General features: G+C 48.3%; 1 protein-coding gene across 2 annotated transcripts in view; it reads left to right on the forward strand.

The window, feature by feature from the left end:
- Positions 1-2,772: 2,772 nt before the first annotated feature.
- The window catches only part of SRRM4 (serine/arginine repetitive matrix 4), a 143,576-nt gene continuing 128,298 nt past the window's right edge, over positions 2,773-18,050 (forward strand). Inside the window, exon 1 of one of the 2 annotated variants that reach the window (XM_036221164.1) lies at positions 2,773-3,502. In XM_036221164.1, the coding sequence (XP_036077057.1) occupies positions 3,372-3,502 (131 nt within the window). In that variant the 5' untranslated portion in view covers positions 2,773-3,371. Of the gene's footprint in view, positions 3,503-10,111; positions 11,393-18,050 lie in introns of those variants that run through there. The other variant, XM_036221165.1, reaches the window with a different exon arrangement.

Genomic DNA, 18,050 nt, shown 5'->3' on the forward strand with positions numbered 1-18,050 from the left:
AGACATCACAAATCCATCACAGCACTCTTTCTGAGACATGGCCTCAGAATCCTTCTCAATGCATTCTTGAGATAGCCACTACTAGTCGGTTTGAATTGGCATTTCAATTGGATAAGGTGGAAAGGGCAATGTGGACCCAGAAGGTGAATTAGGCTGTGAACTCCTTCAGTGAAGTGACCATGTCTTGCTTATCATTAGACCCTTTAACTCCAGGACTGCATCTGACCAAGTTTACTTACCAGTTAATTATTATTGAACCAAATGTGGCTTAAACTTAAGATACTAACAAGTGATGATTCCAACAGAATCGACTATAATAGCTACCATTGAATGAGCATTTACTACCTACCATGTCATGTTTCATTTAATCCTCACAACAATGTGTACTAGTGTCTCCAATTTTCAGATGGGGAAACTGAGGCAGAGGTTAGTAAGTAGCCAAAGGTCATCTAGCTAAAACATGGAAGAACTGGGTTTCATACCCTAGTTCTGTCTGACCCAGAGACTGTGCTCTTAACTACACAAATGATAACTGTTTGTTTGTTTTTTTTTTAGTAAAGCGTGTTCCAATCACTGTTCTATGATCTGTACATGCATTAATTTGTTTAATCCTTACAGTGAGTCCATTGAAACACATGATGTTTAACTTTTATGGGATCTTTATATTACTGATAAAGAACTGAGGCACGGACAAGTGAAGCCGCTCCTTCAAAATCACAGTTAGGAAACGGCAGCCCCGAGATTTGAACCCAGGAAGTCTAGGCCCTGCTTTTATTTATTGCTCAAGACTTCCAATTTAGAAGTGTCAACACCATGTACTTCTCAGAATGTGGCACCTGGGAATTTGAGAGTTTTTACATGGTCCCACCCTGGAATGCCCACCTTCCTAGGGACCCCACCCCCAAGCAAAAACAGAAACTGTATTTTTCAGACTTTTTTTTTTTTTTTTTTTTTTTTGCTTCCTACAGAATCACCTTTGCCTTGGGCAAGTCACTTGACTGTCTTACACCTCAACTTCCTCACCTGTAAAAGGAATAAGAGCAGCTTCTCTTCCTTCCTCACCTGGCTTGCAGCTACTGTTCAGGTGTCAAAAGAGGCAATGTTGTGCAGGTGGAAACTTTATCAGCATTGCGGAAACTTAGAACAATAACAAGGTGGGTAATGTTGATTGATCTTGTGGGGGTAGAATTCCAGCTACCTCTTCTGTGCAGGTGACTCAGTTCTGACCCCAAATGTCATGACTAAGCGTGGTTTTAAATACCCCAGGCAACTTAAAGGGCCAGCTCTCAAACGCATGTATGACAACTTAACGGTGTGAAATAGGGTATGAGGGCAATGGGTGGGAGGTGTGTGTGTGTGGGGGGGGTGGATTTTGGTGGGAGGGAGGGCTGAGTACAGATGGAGCCTGGTCTCCACTTTCCTTTACCTCTAAGCTCCCCAGCCCTAACCCCACCTCCTGGCAGCCTCGACCCACTTTAAGAAACCAGCAGATGCACCTCTAGCCGTTGACCAGAAGGGGTCACTGCAGAGCGAGTAGCGCTCCCAGGCACTCACACAAGCGGCACACGCGTATCCAATACACACGTATCTAAACGTGTATGCGCTTCTGGACCAATAGTCAGTTGCTCCGGGCTTCTTTCCCCTTCTCCCCCACCGTGTTCTCTCTGCGTCTCTCCTTCTGTCCCATTCCCCTCTTGTTCCCTTTCAAAGAATTCCTGAAGTTGACACCGGTGCTGGGGTCCCTTGGTTCCCATCGCTGTCAGCGTCAGCAAGAAGCATGGGGCTTATTCTTGCTGGAGACCCAGTGCCAGACGCTTGGAGGCCTTTAAGACCTGGTGAGGTCTCCTTCCAGGAGTTTGCAGCCTGGGGAGTTGGGGGGTAGCAACTCTGTTGAGATTAAAGGGCCCCAATGGAGAGATGGGCTAAGAAGTCCTGCAACGACCTCTTCTTCTTAACGAAAACCCTGGAAGGGAAGCTAGAGAAACTCCGCCAAGAACCTCTAGGGTTTATTTGTGATTCTAAGCTTTTACTTTCTGGGATTAGGGTTGAACCAGGAGGCGCTAGAAATAGAGAGAGAGCCCGAAAAGTAACTAACTATCTCCCTGGAATCCTCAAATTTCCCCCTCAAGTCCCATCCACCCCTGCAAGCGCTTTCTTTTCCAACACAGACTCCTCCCCTGAGACAAGCTGTGTTAAGAAAAGTGGCTGCAGCCGTATTCCCCAGGAAGGGATGGGGTGGGGTGGGGCGGGATGGGCGTACTCTTTCCTTTGGATGCGTTTGGCAGCGGGGACGCTGGGCTGGCTGGCTGGCTGGCTGGCTGTGAGGCACAAAAGCCCCGCGTGCACAGATGTGACGCTGAGCCCCTCTGCGGGCGGGGGCCCGGCTCGGCAGATGGCGAGAAGCCGAACTGGTGACGGATTGTCCATCAAATGGCACTTTCTGGGTGGTGGGGAGGGTGAGGCGCCCGCCCAGTCGCAAAGAGGAACGCAGGGGACTTCCTTTGCCGGCTTAGGCATTCCCTCCTAGAAGTGGGCGGGGGCTGGGGGGTAGGGGTGCACGTTGACTTGGGCGGATAGGTTAAGTTTTTTATCCTTCCCCCCCCCCCCTTCAATAGAAGACCTGCGATAGGACTCGGCGAGAGACTGGGAAGGGAGGCGGCTGGGGCCGGATCACACCCAAGAAGGGGCGGAGGGAAGGCCCGCCGTGGTGGGGGAGGACAGCGGGCTGGGAAGCAGAATCTCCTGCTTGGTTCAGTTCGGGGTGCCCGGATTGCTTCTGCGAGGGGTCAAGCGCCGCAACTCCGCCGCCGCGGGGCCCTGGTGACAGGCGCACGCCCCGCCCTTTCCTCCTCCCCAGACCTGCGGGCTTTTGTTATGCAGATGGCGGCAGGAGGCTGAGCCGGAGGAGGAGGGAGGGAGTTGGTGGGGAGGAAGAGAGACGGAGAGGGGGGAGGAAAGTGCAGCTCGCGCGACCAGCCTCCTCTTCCAACGTCACATTGTGCGAGAGACAAAACCCGGGCGCGCCTGAGCTCACACGCGCACGCACACGGAGACGACCCCGGCGCCGCTCCCTCCCGGCGCTGCCGAGAAAGCCCGCCGTCCCTTCCCGAACTGGGGCGCCGAAGCCCAGCGAGCTCAGCGCGCAGCCCAGCGCCGACCCAGAAGCCGAAGAAAGCCGGCGGACAAGCCTTCTTTCTCCCCTGCCGGCCCGGCTGAGGCGCCCCATCCCCCGCCCTGAACCGGGATCCTTCCCACCCCACCCCTCTGGGTTTCACGCGGACAGCGCCTGGAGCGGGGTGCGCCCCTGATTGGAATCAAGGTTTCAGCACTTCGGACAGCGCCCCGGGCGCCCGGGCCCCTTTGGGTTGGCCATGGCGAGCGTTCAGCAAGGCGAGAAGCAGCTTTTTGAGAAGTTCTGGCGAGGAACCTTTAAAGCTGTGGCCACGCCACGTCCTGAGAGCATCATCGTCGCCAGTATTACAGCCCGCAAGCCTCTGCCAAGGTAGGGACCTCCTTCTTAAGGATGGGGGGAAACCTGATGGTCCCTCTTTCTGGCCTGTGCCCCAGAGCCCCGAGGGGCGGATGCAGCAGGCAGCTGGGCCCGGGCCACTACTCGGTTATCTCCCGCTGGAACATAGGAACTAATTGCTTGTATGAGGTGGAAGCTGGAGAGAAGGGACAGGGAGTCTTTATTGGGGAGCAACACTCAACCGTCTGCTGACCTGGCAGTTCCTATTCAAGACGTTTTGCTTGCTTAGGGTGGGCGGTGTAGGTGGGATACGACTTGACTGAGAAACTTTTCTTGGTATTGTAGAGCTCAGAGAATGGGCGGTGGAGGCAAGGAATGGTGGATTTGAGGTGATTAGGGGTTTTGCACAAAAAAGAGAAGATGAGGGTTGAACCAGCTCAGGCAGCGTTCAAAGACAGAGGCACGTTTCTATACTCAGCTCAGAAACTAGGGAGCTCTGAACGTTTTGACAAAAGCCCATATGCTGTTCCCTCAAATACACCCTAAACAGCACCCTCCTCCACGCCTTTCTGGCTGCTGCTGCGGCTGCTGCTGCTGCTGCTGCTGCTGAATTCTCTCCTCTCCAGCATCCAAAACCAGGACTCTGAGCTCAAGAGTCAGGGAGGAGCCTTCCGAGATCACAAAGATGGTCCTGGAAGTTTTACCTGGCTTTTCAAAGAAAAAAGGATCTCATTGCTTTCAACTCAGGCATGAGACGAGATCCTTAGATGGTGGTCGAGACAGCGCGATGAAGGGAGAATGCGGGAAGAAATGAAAGAAAGCCAAAAAGAGGGAGGTGAGGATGTGGCGTGAAAGAGAGCAAAGGCTGAGCAAAACATAAGTATTACCAGACTGAGAAAACCCAATTCTTTTCATAAATCATTCGATTTAGACGGGCGTGGGAATGAAAGGAAGAAGGCTGTCCCCTTCCGTCAGAGAACATCAAGGCAATATGAAAACTCATCTTTCTCTGATGTTGGATGAGTGGTTCGGTGGGAGTAAAAGAAGGAAGTGGACCTGGGGAGACCACTGGGAATAGTTCTTAATCCCGGCAGGCTCCATCAAGGGAGTAGTAGATGGAAAACATGTCTGGAGAAGTGCTTCAGACAGAATGCCTGTTCTGGTACCACTGAATCCGAACTTTCCAGTGAGGGCAGGGTGGAGACTGCCAGGGAACCCTACCTCAAATCAGACTCAGACTAGAGAACTTTTCATGGTCTGACAAGGACTTGGCTCTTCCAGGTCTTTAGAAAAACGGGTGCCCCACGTTGGGAATGGTTGGGAATGGCCAGCCGGATGTACCGGGCTGCAAGCAGCAGCAGCAGCAGCAGCAGCAGCAGCAGCAGCAGCAGCAGCGTTTGTGGATGGGAGGGAGGGGACACACTCTGACACAAGCCAGAGAAGGGGAATGACAACTCCCATTGCCATCAAAAGCCGGTGTTTCTCTGCTTGGAAAAGAGGTTCTTTGTAGAGGAGAGTTTTGACGCCAAAGGTTTTATCTTCCTGGGTTTCTGCCATCCATCCCACCTTTGGAGTTCACCTGCTGTTGGCAAATCAGGTCCTGTGTCTGATATATATACACCCTTGTAGAAAGGTCTAGAGGGAATTTCATTGGAAACTAGAAGTTTGTGGCATTAGGTCCAGCATCTTCCATATATTTCAGGGGTGCGTGGAGAGCAGATTCCTGGTGGTATTTTAATTCAGAAAAGGATGCCCAGTGTCCACCTGGCTTTGGTACATCCGCTCTGCCTATTACTGGCATACCCTTTTCTTGGTCATAGTCTCAATCACATAAATAGCCCACAAGGTCTCCCAACTCTCATGGTTTTTGTATTTTTGTGCAAATTCCGATTTGATCCATCTGAGACTCTTGCAATAGCCAATCCTCCCCAAACAGGTATCATTTCACTCCTGGTGTCTTTTAACGTTCTGGTCCCCTTCCCTCAGGAAACCACCCCTGAGGTGAAAAGTCTGAGCCGTAAGCCCCTAATTTATGTCGTGCCGGAAGGGTTCTCTTCGATACTTCTGTAACAGGTGTGGCCTCTCTGTAGAAGAGATTCCAGTTTTATAGCTGTTACTCTTGCTTTGGAGTAGAGAATGAGCAAGCAGCATTTATATTCAAGTCTTCGAGAAAAGCTGGGTTTGAGTTGTCTTTTAACAGACTATCTATGACACCTGAATCATCCGCATTATCACCCAAGCCAGCCACATCCAGTGATGGTCAATATCCACCTCCCTTTTAATGTCGCATGCTTACTTCGAGGTGAAAGTACCATGTTTCTGAAGCAGAGTTCTTACTAAACGGACAGAGGCATGGGCATAGAGTCAGCGGTACCCCAGCGGCTTTCTCTAGAGGCAGTATCGGGACTTGGTCTCATCAGAAATGTTGTTTAGTTCCGTGAGTCAAGCCCAGCTCACAATCAGCAGATCTGCCCAAGTAGCTGTCTGCAGGGAGATGGGGGAGGAGGCAAATGAACCACCAGCCAGTTCTGTTGGTTACACACTTAATATTTGTTTATAGATGAGGGCTACATCCTGAATGAACTTCCCCAGGATATTAAGTCTATGTCTGAAGATAATTTAGTGCCAAGATAGAAACTTACATTCAATTCATTGATTTCATATATCATACAACAGATACTCCAAGCAAAGCATCCCCTATCCCCCCTCCCTTCCTTTCTCCCTCGATGAGGTTTACTTGATGAGGCAATGGCTTTATAATGTATCAAATTGCAAGCAGATGTCTGACTAAAATGTCAGAACAGTATAGCAGAGTGGGAGGCAATATATCATAGTGGTTAAGAGCTCAGATTTGAGCTTCAGACAAACCTGGATTCCGTTCCTGGTTCTACTATTTAGCTGAGTGTCCTAGACAAGTGGCTAGACCTTGCTGAACCTGTTTTGTCAGCTCGAAAATAGAAATAATAATAGTAGCCATCTCAGGCAGCAATTTATGAGGACTGAGTCAGGTAAAGCACTTCCCACAGTGTGCGGGGCTTAGTGATTGTGTTTTAGACATTGCCTTTAAAACAGACTGCTCAGAGCTATGATGGCCAAAGGAAGTTAACAACTCCTTCCAGTACTGTATTTTCACACCTACCCATTTCTCCCCGCATTAATGCTGACAACAAAAATTGTGGGATTTCAACTCTTGACAGTCAACTACTTTGAGATCAAATTAACACACAGGAAGTGGGGTGTGAGTGTTCCCAGAATTCCCCTCCCCGAGTGAAGGTGAGCTGCTTTCTGATCTGACTCTTTCAGTCAGGGGGTGAGGGCAGGTAAAGAATTATCTGGATTCAGAAGGGATTGGTACGATGTCCTTATGGAGTATTTTTTTGTCGTATGTAGAGATGACCAGATACTGCCCGTCTAGAGAAGGCTCAGACTCCTTGAAAATCATGATTTGGATCCTTAGTTCCATCAAATCATTTACGGTTTCTGTCAAGAGTTAAAAGGGTTGCTGTGAGTAGTTATAACAGAATGAGAGCTCTAACAAGGGACTGTCCCAGATGAAGGAGAAGGTAGGGTCACCATAGCCAAACCTCACCCTATACCAGCTGCAAGAGAACATGAATCAATAATATAGTTGGAGTGTAAGAGACCCCTTTTTTTGTCTATACCAAAGAAGTATAGTCATTTTTCCTGGCATTAATTGATTCTCTTCGTTAATTGCTTCATCCAGAAAAGTTTGTTCTCAAGAAGTTTAGACTCAAAGTGGAAAACCTAGTGTTTGAGGCCAGCTCAAACTGTAATGATCCTATAGAAGAATAGTAGTTGAGGACTTAATGAATATGTACAAATCATTTGTAATTAGCCTGTCAATTGTTTGTGGATACATGCATGCTAGCAAAGTACTAGAAAGGTCACTCCCTTAAAATAGAATAAGCAGTCCCTTTACAATTCTTTTGGCAAAGTATTAATTTTCTTCAAAAATCGTTTCTATGCAGAATAGTCCAGAAGCAGACTTCAGCCCAGTCTCTGTCCACAGGGTCGTAAATTCCAGACTATGGGAGATTTTACTGCATAAAGGGAAAGATGGCCAAATTGTAAGTCAGGAAAAATGCCTTCGAACCACTTAATTCAAGATTCCACGTCATGCCAACAGATCAGTGAGCACATTTGTGCTGACTCTGTCCTCGGGAGCAGATCGAAGGGCTGTTGGGAGGTGGTTTCCTGACAGCCGGTGTGCCGAGGGTCACGGAGGATGCTTGCCCTGGCGATGAGTGAATGCGTCTCCCTGGGAAGGGCGTGTTATTGTTTGGGTCCAACCCCTCTCCTTCTGAGAGGTGAAATGTGTTGAATGGTGCACAGGCGTCGCTGGGGGATCGAGTCCGACACTTGTGTTCGTCTGGCAACTGCGCCGTCTTAGAAACCCAGGCTGAGGAAGCTGTTCAGTGAAAGTTGGGCACATCCATCGAGTGAGCGCATTTGGTCCAAATCCAGCATCAGAGTAGCTCTCTCCCAGCGCCACCCCTAGTCCTGACACGCTGGGGGTTCTGATCAGTGCAACCCAAGAGGCACACACACGGTACATGGGTTCGACTCTCACGGGTGTCGGAATGAAGCTTCCCAGGTATAGACGTCTGGCTGGCTGGGCAAGTAGACATGTCGCTGGTTTGGGGGCGGGAGGTTGAACTAAACGCCACCTGGAATAGCTTTCCAGGCCTATGAGTCTCCACTAACTTCACCCCGAAGTGGGGACATCCCTGAAAGCCTAATTCCTCTAGCGAGGGAAGAAGCCTGAGTCATGTGTCTCCTGCTCCGTGAGCACCCCAGGCATGTCGCAGGGGCACGATGAATTTTTTAAATGCTCCTTTCTTCCAGAGTGGCTGGTTTTACTTCCCTGTGAGGGGCAAGGGGCCTTTGTTAAGCCAAAGTTCTTTAATGGCTTGCGACTGAGCCTTTCTCTGAGGTGCGAGAGGATATTTCCGAGGTGGGGGAAGCAGAATGGTTAAGAGCTCGGGCTCTGAAGTCGGATCTACCTCTCGCTGTTTCCTAGCTTTGGAGTCTGCGAGTCGCTTGGCCGCTCTAGGCCTCGGTCTCGCCATCTGTGCAGTGCTCGGCCGATGGCCTCGTAGTGTGGAGCGAATGTGGCCATTCATAGAAAGAACGTGGCTCGGTGCCTGAGACAGACCAAGACCCCTTTAAACGGCGCTCTCGTTACTATGACGTGAGCCACCTGACAGGTCCCGGGAGAGAGGGAGCCATGCCCATCGCCGCCTTGGGCCCCGTCTGCTGGGTGGTCATGACCGTGGTCATGATGGGGCTTCCTTGGCCCTGCCGCTCGGTCACCCCAGTGCTCTGGAATTGTGTTTTTTATACGCTTTTGGCGTTCCCTAAAGAGCCACTGGAGATGAATAGAGCTGTTTTGAACATCTGACAGGCCCCAATGGCAAACTAATGAAAAGAAATGTTCCCTTTGGCTGTTTGCAAACGGCGACTGGCTACGTGACTTTTGGCAAGCCGCTTGACCTTCTTCTCAGTCTCGGTTTCTTCATCCACAAAATGGGGCTAAGAATAGTAACCGCCTCTAAGAGCTGTCGTGAGGACTAAATGAACCAATTTCTGGAAAGTGCTATTTGGCACACGGTAAGGACTCGCTCCGCGTTAGCTCTTACTATTAATAATAAATTATAGTTTTTATTATTACCACGTGCCAGGCCCATTGGGGAGGAAAAGATGAATGACATGCAGTCTCTCCTGCTGAGCGCCTCAGAGGTCAGCAGGACGAGGCACACGAACGTGAATACACCTGACTTGAGGCAGGCGGTCTGAAGTGCTGTCGTAGAGGTAGGGATAAAGACGGGAGATGTGGAACACCAGAGGGGAGAGAGTCCGCCCATGAGACAGGGAGTCCCTCGTTGATAGTCACACGGTTATCCTTAGTTATCGGATCCGTAAAACGGAAATGAGTCTTTCATGTCATCGATTTTACCTACAAATGCGTGAGAGGATCAGAACAAATAAGGCTTTTCTCCCCAGTAGAGTCTCAAGAAAGATCTTTTCTTTTCCTAGAGGAAAACAAACAAACAAAAAAAAATGTCAACTCTCTGGAGGGACCTTATCTGCTGGGAGACCATAGTCAGGGCTAATGAAGGAAGCCTCTGGGAAAGAGCTGCCCATGTGATATAAAATTTCATCTTCCCCGTCACTGACTCAAGGATGTGGAGTCTGGTGTGGGCGATTGCGTTTCTTGTCCTTCATGGGCTAGCTCCGTGCAAAGTCTAGTGTGCACCCCTCAAGCAACCGCCGATGGCGCGGGGATCAGAGTGAGTTCACGCATGTCGAAGATCAAAGAAACCACAGGGCAACAAATGCACGAAGTGCAGGGGGCTGCGTGCGGCGACAAGTTAAAGTCGTTCTTTCTTTCATTCGATGCCATGATTGAGCTCCAACTCAGTATGACAGGGAACAGCTGGACATCCCTGCTCTTGTGGGGGAGGGTGACAGTAAACAAAGAAACCAACAAACGATGTAAGATCAGGGGGCAACAAGGGCATCGAAGAAGAATAAAACAGGGGGGAGGGCGAGGGAGGGGGGCTCCTGCGTTGGATGGAGTGGTCAAGGACCTGGGTGGAGGGAGGCGGCCGGCCGCGAGGATAACTGGGAAAGGCGTTTGAGACAGACGGAACGGCAAGTGCAAAGGCCCGGGGGTGGAAGCGGGTTGGGCATATTTGAGGAATAGCAAGGACGTCATTGTGGCTTTAGCAGAGGGCGTGAGGGGGAGACAGCCAGGGAATGACTCCCTAGATGTAGGCAGAAAACAGCTCAAGCCGGGCCTTACAAGCCCGTTAAGGACTCCCCCGGTTCTCAGCTGCTAGACCGGGGGCAGGGCAGGGGTCCCAGTGGGGCTCCTGCCCTCTCAGCCAGGGGCCTGCTTCTCTGGGCTCCTCTCTCCCAAACGTAATGCGGCCAGGGATGACTTTGAATAGCGGCGTCAGAAGCTTAGCCGGGCCCTCCGTGTGCTGTGGACAAGGCATGAAATTTACCATCTCCCTGATTGCGATCCATCAGATTAGGAAATTGAAAAAGACACTGTTTAGACTTCCAAATAGCAGTGGCAAATCTTGTTCCCATGACGGCGTGGGTTTGATGTATCTCTCGTGTCCACGCGTGCAAATCCGGACGGCTGCTCTTGCCCCCTTCGCTGCTCACCCGCACACCCTTGAAGCCACAGCCTGCGTTCTTGCCCTCCCTCCCTCTTCTCTCTCTCTCCCTCTCCCTCCCTCCCCCTCTCCCTCACCTCCCTCCCCCCATCTCCATTCGAGATTTTGCTGAGGGAGCTCCCATATGCCACAGCCTGTGTGCGGAGCTCCGTGAAATAAAACACAGAATTAAGATGTCATAGAGACAAAGCCAAACCAAATATAGGAACAATGCCGAACCCTAAAACAGTCATTAAGTAATTCACGTCTACATGTGTCTGTTCAAAACAAATATTAAGATCCTCCGGACGCAAATGTTTCTCATCGAGAGAATCCCCTAGCTGCCGGATTCCCAGGGCTTACATGCTGCCGGCGGCTTCGCCGAGCAGCAACACCAGCAGATCACTGTTCTCTGGCTTCATTAAAAGTTAAGCTGAGGCGAGTGAGCTGGAATTTCATGAGACAGTCACCACTCCTGCGGGAAGAGAGGTGCCATCTGGGCCTGGAGCGTGTGCGTGCGCGGCGCGCGCGTGCACGCTCACTCGCGGCGGGAGCGCGTGTGCCACGCTCTTTACGTTATGTGCCCAGCCCGGTGCTGAGCGCGTTTCCTCTGCCATCCGATTCCATCCTCACAGTACCTCTCGGAAGTAGGTATTTGTAAGACCTCGTGTTACAGATGAGGAAACTGAGGCTCAGAGTGTGGAAGTGACGCCCCCTGCTCCAGGTCGCATGGCTGGTAAGAATCCGAAATGGAATAAGAGCCCAGGGCTCGCAACTGATTTGTCGATGATCCAGGACATTTTGTAAAGGAGCAAAAACTGAGACCAGGGAGAGGAGGCGTGGCTCGTCCAAGGGCGCACGGTTTGGAGGCTACGAAATTAGGAACTGAACTCGGGTCTGCTCAATTGCAACTGTGTTCCTCTCTTCCTGTCACTATGGTTTGGCATATAAGATTGTGGGTGTTTTTTTTGTTTTGTTTGTTTTGTTTTGCTCATCTTGTTTTATGTTCAGTCAGTTTAGGCAATCGCTATTATTATAATCCCATCTCCCACCACTCTCAAAAATACTGCCTTCCTCTGTCCTTATCCTCCTTACTCATTCTCCACGTCCAGCCAGAAGAACCTCTTTGAGAAGAAAATCAGCTTCAGACCCTCCCCTCCTCTGAAGACCTCCATCATCATTAGCCCTTGGTGTGTAGAGGACAGAGCTGAGTCCCTGCCGAGGCCTAAAGTCTCTTCGTGGTCCACGTCGTGCCCATCTCTACACGATCGTTTCTGATAGGCTACCCCTCACTCCCTCAAAAGGACTTTAGGGTCCAGGGATTTAACTCAGCTCGTCATTTTGTGCATGGAGAGACTGAGACCCACAAAGGGGCAGGCATCCGCTTGAGGTGTATGGGCCGAGTCAGCCTGGGAGAGCTCTGGCGTGGGTGAAGTGGTGTTCGCCCAAAATCAGGGTTCATGTCTGAACTTCTTTGCTGTGATCAGGTGACCGGACACCACTCTCTCTTGCCATCCTCCCTACCTGTGCCCCACCCCCCTCACTGTGAGATGTGGCATCCTGGCCCATAAAGACCTCCTGTGGCATATGCTGCCCAAAGCTTGGTCTGAGGGTCCTGGTGAGATGTCCATCTGGACCCAGCCTGCACCAAGCAGAGCAGGTGAGCAGCTCTGGCTGTTTCTGGGATCATATTTCAGAACTTCCAGCTGATAAGGAAGCTTTTGTTTGGCCAGCCTCCCTTCCACGGCCAGGTGGCAGGTGACTCTGGGGCCCAGCCCACTTTCATGGGGGCTAGGTATCTGAACAGTGGGGGCAGATGGGCTCAGGGCCACCACTCACCATGTGGACAGTTGTTTCCAGCAGGAAACCATTCTCATAAGAGCAGCTTCCAATGGTGATTTCTTTATAAACCAGCGACACCTCACTGTGGCATTTAGCCTGCAGTCAGGATGGGAGGGTCAGAAGAGACCCTGGAGGAACTTAATTAAATGCTGCCTCTTCATCTTATAGGGGGAGGGAGGGTACTGAGGCACAGAAAGAGTGCGGGGCATTCCATGGTGCACCAGAAGGTTAACGTCAAGGCTCTCACTGAAGTATGGGCCACTTGCCACCCAGTCCTAAGACCCCACACTGCTCAGACTTCCCTGGGCAAGAAGGCAGAAAAATTCACTTACTCCCATTTTACAGATAGGAAAGAAGAGTGAAACTCAGAGACGTGAAATGACTTGAAGTCACATCATGAAATAATGATATATTGTTATTATTGTTGCTGTCGTAGTTAAACATTTACGGTCGATCTCATTTGATCCTCACAACAGTAAGTGTCAATTTTATGTCCATTTTGGAGATGAAGAAAGTGAAGCTCAAGGTCTTATAAAAACCCACACTAAACTCCAGGTGTCTGTCTGTCTTCTGTCTGTCTGTCTGTCTCTGTCTGTCTCTTTCTCTTTCTCTCCCTCTCTCCTTCTCTCTCTCTTCCTTTTGTAGTTTTAAGCTTGAGACCAGGCACTAATGCTCAAGTTCTTCCATTCTTCTTTCTTAATTTTTGCGACAGTGTCTTAGATGTGTACAAACAAATCACCACTAGTCCCCTGAATCACCCTCTTTATACCCAGACCTTCAGTTTGTCTGCAAACAGAATCGTGGTTTATTTGAGCTATAAAGTCCTACTGTTACCAATATATTTAATATTCCTCCATTCTTTCATCCTTTGAAATGCCTCTTTCATAGCTCTTCCAATCATAGCTATTCAAATTACATTCTAAAAAAATGTATGAGATTTAAACGTATAGGTGTAATGCAGTCTTTGGGGAAATGGGCACTTTGTGCGTATGTATGACTACTTCAAAAGCTGTCCATGAAGCGTTTGGGACCCCAAAGCAAAACGTTTTTGTTAATAGTGCTTCTTTCAATATCGCCCTCCAAAATCTTTCAAAAAGGTCTTTACTTCTCAACCATGAGCTCATTCTCATGGAGTAGCATTACCAGTGGTTCAATGACAATAACAAAAGTATTCTGTACTAGAGAAAGATTCTGAAATAGATTATTTTACATCAGTGGCTTTACAATAGATGTGGACATGAGTGAGGTAGGGTATATTTTGGGCATTCAGTCAGAAGCTATGGACTCTCTTCCAACTCTGGGTCATTTGACTCTAAATCCAATGTCCCCATCCCACTGGGTGTCAAAAATCTCTGATTCCAAGAGCATGGGCACTGAGCATGGATCCATCAGGAGAGAGGAATGGCATGACCATCTCTGGTCACTGACCGGCCCACCCTGCCTGGGTGGCCACCATTAACCCCACCTCCTTTCCCTAGGCCTTGTCACTGAGTATGGTATGGCAGCCTCGTGCCCTTATCTGCCCCAGCAGATGCTGCATCTTTTTGATAAGTGGATAGTCTTTTAGATTGACGTCCCTTTAATGATCATGGAGAGATGGATGGATTGGAGTGGGACCCCAGACTGCAAGGCAGAACCCGGAGCTCAAGAGCCTTAGGAAGAAATATCATGGTACCTTATCACTGCGGGGACCAGATTGCGGAGAAATGGACCCCAAACTACAGTGAGAAGAACATGAGTCTGAAAACCTTCCATCCATGGGGAAGGTTATGTATGACTCCTCCATAAAGGACATCTTGTCAACTAAGAGAGTTAGAGGTGGCCTCAAGAATCTTCTAGCCCCACCCCCATTAACTCCTCATTTTAGGGAAAGAATCCAACAGCCCAGAATAGTTAAGTAATTTGCCTAAGTGTCCTCATTTGTAACATGGGAGCAAAACTGTCTAATTTGGTAGATTGTCGATTCCTGGTATGACTATTTGGAATGGTTGCCCTTGGACATTCAGGTTCATGTTCAGGAGAAAGTCAGTTTGGTGGAGGGAAGAGGCCAAAGAGACACTAGGATTATCCCCCTAATTAAGAATCCTAGACCTCAGAGCATATTGGTTTTATTCCTTTTAAAACAGATGGAGAAATTAAGATTCAGAGAATAAAAGGGCACTTGCCCCAAATCACACAGAATCAGAACCCAAGTTTCCTGACTCCCAGGGTTCACTTCTCTGCCAAGGTGACCTCATGAATATCAATTTTCACCTTCATCTGTCAGAGTTTTAATAGTAACTACTAACAATAGTTTCTGAGTACTCATTATATGCCTATCACTGAGCAAAATGCTTTATCCGCAGTATATCACTTAATCTACTCAACTATCCTTTGAGGTAGTTAGGTACTGTTGCAATTTCCATGTCGTAGATGAAAAAATTAAGGATCAGAGAAGGAAGTAACTTGCCTCAACTCACACAGCGAGGTAATGCCAGAGATGAGATTTCACTCCTGTGTCTGTAACTCTTACTCTCGTTGGGAATACCTGCTCTGCCGATCTGGCACAGGAAGGAAAGATTAGAAAAATTAGGAGCACCATATAAAACAAGGAAGCTCTTGACAAGCTGGCTACATTTCTCTATGTGGCTCCCTTCTGCTCCATCCTGGTGCCGCAGAGATGCACGCGAGAGAACGCGGCTCGGGATATACGTCCCCTAGTACTGCCCAGTTGTCTTGTTTTGGGGTGAGCAGACTCACGGAGGAAGTTTGATGCCACATTAATGTAGCAACCTTCCTGGAACCAAGTTTCCCTGAGGGGAGAGAGAGAAACAAAGAGAACAAGCCTTTCGTGAATGAGAAATTCGGGGCTTTTCATTACAATCCCTACCTGCAGCTGGCCCATTCAGGTGCGCCCATCATGCAACAATCATGGTCATCCTTCACAGGCTCAATACTTGATGCTGGTTGAGAACTTGAGTCACACATCCACCCATCCATCAATTCATCATACATCCACTCATCATCTATTCCTCTGTCCATTTATTTATCTATCTACTACCTAGTCATCCATTCATCCATCTACCCTGCATCTGCCCATTGTTCAGGGAACCTTGCATTCATTCATTCATCATTCATTATTCCAATTATTCATTCATCTATCCTCCAGCTATTTGTTTATTCATTCATTTTCAACTATTTTCTTCTCTCATTTATCCACCTACCCAACCAACCAACCAACCAACCAACCAACATTTATTGAGCATCTACTTTGAGCCTTTGTTCACCATTTCCCTATATTTATGGTAAAGTAAAATTTATTCATTGTACTTAACAGATGATAAGAAATAGAAGCTCAGATAATTTATTTTCCAAGACCTTATAGGTATAAAGCCTGGTGGAATTAAGTCTTTCAATTATAGTTCTTTCCAAGACACCTAAAACAGGATAGTCCCAAGGAATTTAGACATCTTAGGTTTGCTTTTTTACTCTGAGGCCTTTTGCTGTGGATATTTAAATTAGTCTACATATTCATTTTTATTAGAAATAAAGGATCACAATTGGCATGATCCTTTTTTTTTTTAACTTGCACAAAGAGATTACACATCTCCCTTCTGATTATTCATTCATACTTTCATCCAGCACTGAGCTTCTACTCTATGCTAAGCATAATAATGAATAAAATTTCCTCTGCACTCAAGTTGCTTATATTCTAGTAGGGGAGACATGTCTATAAGTAACTAGCAATTAGCAGGGAAGACAGGAGTTAATATTGTAAAAAGAGAATTAAAGTCTCAACAGGTAAAGTGACTTGCCCAAGGTCATTACAAATTAGTCATAATGCTATGTGATTTTAGGTGTCTCTTATTCATAAACTAAGGTTTATGGCAGTTTGCAGATATTATTTTATTGTATCTTCACCCCAATGCTATGCAGTGGATACCATTGTCCTCATTTTGTAGGTAGTAGAAGTGAGGTTCAGAGGTTTTAAGCAACTTGGCCAAGGTTATCACCTTGGGTCTAAGTTAAGATTAGAACCCGGATGAGCTTTCTGCCACAGCCTCCTCTCTTAACCAACACTTTCTTCCCCAGAAGCACAAGATATGAACCATAAGATGTCTCTGGTGAGACTTCCTTGTTCTCTTCCTTTCAAGTTTTTACATGGTCACTTCAGTGGAAGCTTACCCCAAGGCTAGGCTCAGGTAGAGGGGGAAGGGACTGCCCAGCAGTGAGGCTGGCCTCAGGGGCTGGTGAGGGGTTGTCCAGAGTATTGATGGTCCCTCCCTACAATGGGCAATCACTCAGAAGAAGAATCAGGCAGCAGGAAGTGCCTTTCATGCTATAAGTGCTCTTCCCAGCAAGAAGATTATCGAACCACCTATGAAGAGGGATAACCCTTCAAGACAAGGAATTAAGAGATGTTGGTAGTTAACCATTTGTTTTCTTAACTGGAGCAAAACTCAAAGATGGCGAAACAGAGAACCGTGAACTGAATCCCTGGTGTTGGGGTAGGGGCGAGGAGGATGGATATTTGTTAAGTACCAGCATTTCTCATTTCCTTGTACCAACTTACAGGGCGATTAAACAACAGCCTTACATTATAAGTGAGAACACAGGCCCAGAGAGGCTGTTTTATTTAGCTAAGGTTGCCCAGCTGAGCAGAGCTCTGGCTGTTTGACTAATGGTTCATATGCATTACCATGATGACATCCATCGTTCCTGCCCACCTGGGACCTTTCTGGTCTTGCGGCATCTCTCTCTCTCCTCTCCTCTCTTCAGCTCAGAGGCAGTCTTTTTCTACTCTAGAGAAAAATTTTTTTTCATCGTGTTTCCTCAAGACTCTAAGTCCATGAATCCCCTTCCCCGAAAAGCTTTGACTTTTCCAAGAAGCCAAAGCTAAAAACGCTCTCATGTTCTTCCTGTTTTCAGTCCTGACACTGGCCGGGGCTCCCCGGAGGCACTGAGGGTAGAGCCCATGATCTGCTTAAATGGTAAAAAGTAAAGGGGAAAATACAGAAAGGGAAGAGATCACATAGATCAGTATTAAAATAGCATCCCATTGCACATGCGACACCTCTTTTAAGTCCCTTAAGCTTTTGAGACGGGTACTGTTACTACCTCCAATTAACAGATGAGGAAGCTGAAATTCAGGAAGGTTGTGTGACTTTTCCAAGGTCCCACAGCTAGGACGTGGATCCAGAAGGCAAACCCAAGCTCGTAAGTCTCAGTAGTCAAGATTTTAACCACCATATACTACTAACACACGACCCGTGAGAAAAAAATATATATATATCAGAGAGGAGGAGCGACTTCCCCAAGGTCAATCGGCAGCATGGGAGTCAGGTTTGCTGATTGGAAGCATATCAGTTAGTACCTGCATGTAATGGGCGCCACCTGCATGCATCTGGGCCTGTGCTCGCTCAGTTCAGTCTTTAAGGAGGCTACATTCAGCTCCCAAGAACAAAGTTCAGCGAGGAAAGATATTCCTTAGACTGTCAGCCAACCTACAGACCTGTGTATCCGAGTGGATTAGAGCAGGATGGCCACACACACACACACACACACACACACAC

Source organism: Rousettus aegyptiacus, unplaced genomic scaffold (assembly GCF_014176215.1).
Source record: "Rousettus aegyptiacus isolate mRouAeg1 unplaced genomic scaffold, mRouAeg1.p scaffold_m13_p_5, whole genome shotgun sequence".
Taxonomy (NCBI): domain Eukaryota; kingdom Metazoa; phylum Chordata; class Mammalia; order Chiroptera; family Pteropodidae; genus Rousettus; species Rousettus aegyptiacus.